Source organism: Eurypyga helias, unplaced genomic scaffold (genome assembly GCF_000690775.1).
Source record: "Eurypyga helias isolate BGI_N326 unplaced genomic scaffold, ASM69077v1 scaffold33726, whole genome shotgun sequence".
Taxonomy (NCBI): Eukaryota; Metazoa; Chordata; class Aves; order Eurypygiformes; family Eurypygidae; genus Eurypyga; species Eurypyga helias.
Genome location: NW_010256635.1, coordinates 59,066 through 61,046, shown reverse-complemented (window position 1 = coordinate 61,046; position 1,981 = coordinate 59,066). Strand labels below are relative to the sequence as shown.

The following is a 1,981-nucleotide window of genomic DNA, read 5'->3' as shown; positions in this document are numbered from 1 at the left end:
CAATACACAAAAGTTTATTTTTAAGTTTTTCTTTTCTGAAGGCAAAATATAATAGAACCTAACATCAATGTATTTTGTACAACAAAACGGGTTTTATATGAGAACAGACAATCCATGAAGAGGGTTTTTTTTTAAGTCTTAGAACTGCTTCCCTTTTTTATCATGCTTTCTTGTGGTCAACAAAAAGTTGGCACAGAAGGTGTCACGGCAGTCAGTCAGCGGGCGTGCTCCCTCAGATCCTCGTCAGCTGGTGCCACAGGCTGGAGGGCAGGATGCTCTCTACTTTTTCCATCACAAAGTTTAAAGGGGCAAAGAGGGTGCTGAGAAACTGCAAAGAAATCAGAGAACACATTCAGATCAAGACCCAGGAGACAATGCCCCTCAAGATAGCTGTCCACTAAGAAACTTCTGCTATGTCCCTCTGTAAAATCCTCCAGCGTGGTAAAAACTGTGTAATCCAACTTTCTGCCAAAATCTGAGCCTCACATATATACAGACTTCTGGATTTTGCAGTGAAGAGAGAGCGAGCCCCATGTTTATGAAGATCAAAGTGATGAACAAGGAGAGTTCTCACACATCCCACATCCAGGTTCATGCTGAAGCCACTCAAAGCTCAAAGCAAAGCCCACTGAGGCTTTTTCGTAATGGCAGAATCCGTCAGAGCACCTCAGAGACAAAGAGCAGGTCTCTAGATTCAGGTGTAAAATGGTTCTGAGTTACCAACAGATCTGCCACATACACTGCGACATCAGCAGCTGGGATTTATCTTAACCCCCTCCCTCTATTACAGAACAGTCGTGTGGAATGAGGTTTCAACATGTTCATGTTAGGACAGGCACACGTGGCACAAGTCAGGTGGACAGAGGCTGTTTTGTCACTTGAAAAAACCACTGCCAGCTACACATCCCGTAACTCCAGCACTCAAGGCACTCCCAGAATTTTGGGGAATGCGTATTAAGTGTGCTTTCACTGCAGTTCAACCGTGCACATCACATACAGTTACGTTGGGGCCCTACAGGTGTGCGAGAGAGTAATGTGCAAGGTCAGCCACCTCGAGACCGGGAACCCTGTGGCTTCCAACCATTCAGGCTGATGTGACTTTGCCAGAAATAAACAGTTCTGCTGAAACACAGCCGGGCACAGCAGATGTATGTAAAACCCATCACAACTTCAGTACCCAACAGCCACAGATTCTAACTGTTTCATGGTATCAAGCAAGAAAATTTCTGCCAACGATCTTGCTGTTCACGGAAGTGGGCTCTGGGCAGAGTTTAACCGGAAGGATGCACGATGCTCACGATGCTCACGCATCTTAAAGGCAACAGTAAGCATACAGATTCATTTTTTTCCTCTTGGACACGTCTGCGTGCAATACAGACACCGCACCACGGGCGACTTGCGCATGGTGGGAAAGCCAGGCAACACCATCACCGGCAGAGATTTTGTCGTAAGAACAAGCTGAAGCTGTTAGTTTCAAGGGCCTTGGCCCAGGCAGAAGCATTCCCTCTGGTTAAGCTGTGGACTGTTCACATAAATATTTCAATTTAATTCTGTCAAATGCAAAAGGCTCACTACAGGGTATTTTCTGCTCTTCTGAGTCACACTTGAACGATGTGGTAAGCTTGCAGCATCACATCTACTTGGGTAACACTCAGCTTTGTAACCAGTGCACATTACATATTTGTTAAAACAATGAAAGAAGAATCATTTGCCTGACAGTACGTTTTATCACAATTCATGGGAATTTTGTTGCGGAAGCAGTTGACTGTACCCTATAACAAACTCAGCAAAGTATCTGTAGCTTAAAAAGAGCCAATTTTTCTTCCACCTAGAAAATCGGTTGGTGTCATGGCTTAACTCTGGCTAGCAAAATACCACGAAGCTGCTCTCACAGCTCCCCCTGACCCTTCCTCCAGCAGAGAGGGAGAATCGGAGGGAAAAGACAAGGAAGCTCGTAAAATTGAGATAAGAACTATTTACT

The 1,981-nt window shown here is 44.9% G+C and overlaps 1 protein-coding gene across 1 annotated transcript in view; it reads right to left on the bottom strand.

Annotated features, from left to right (window-relative positions):
- The window catches only part of LOC104511217 (suppressor of tumorigenicity 7 protein homolog), a 56,902-nt gene continuing 54,921 nt past the window's right edge, over positions 1-1,981 (bottom strand). The window contains exon 12 of the mRNA XM_010153734.1: positions 1-328. Within this exon, the coding sequence (XP_010152036.1) occupies positions 233-328 (96 nt within the window). The 3' untranslated portion in view covers positions 1-232. The remainder of the gene's footprint in view (positions 329-1,981) is intronic.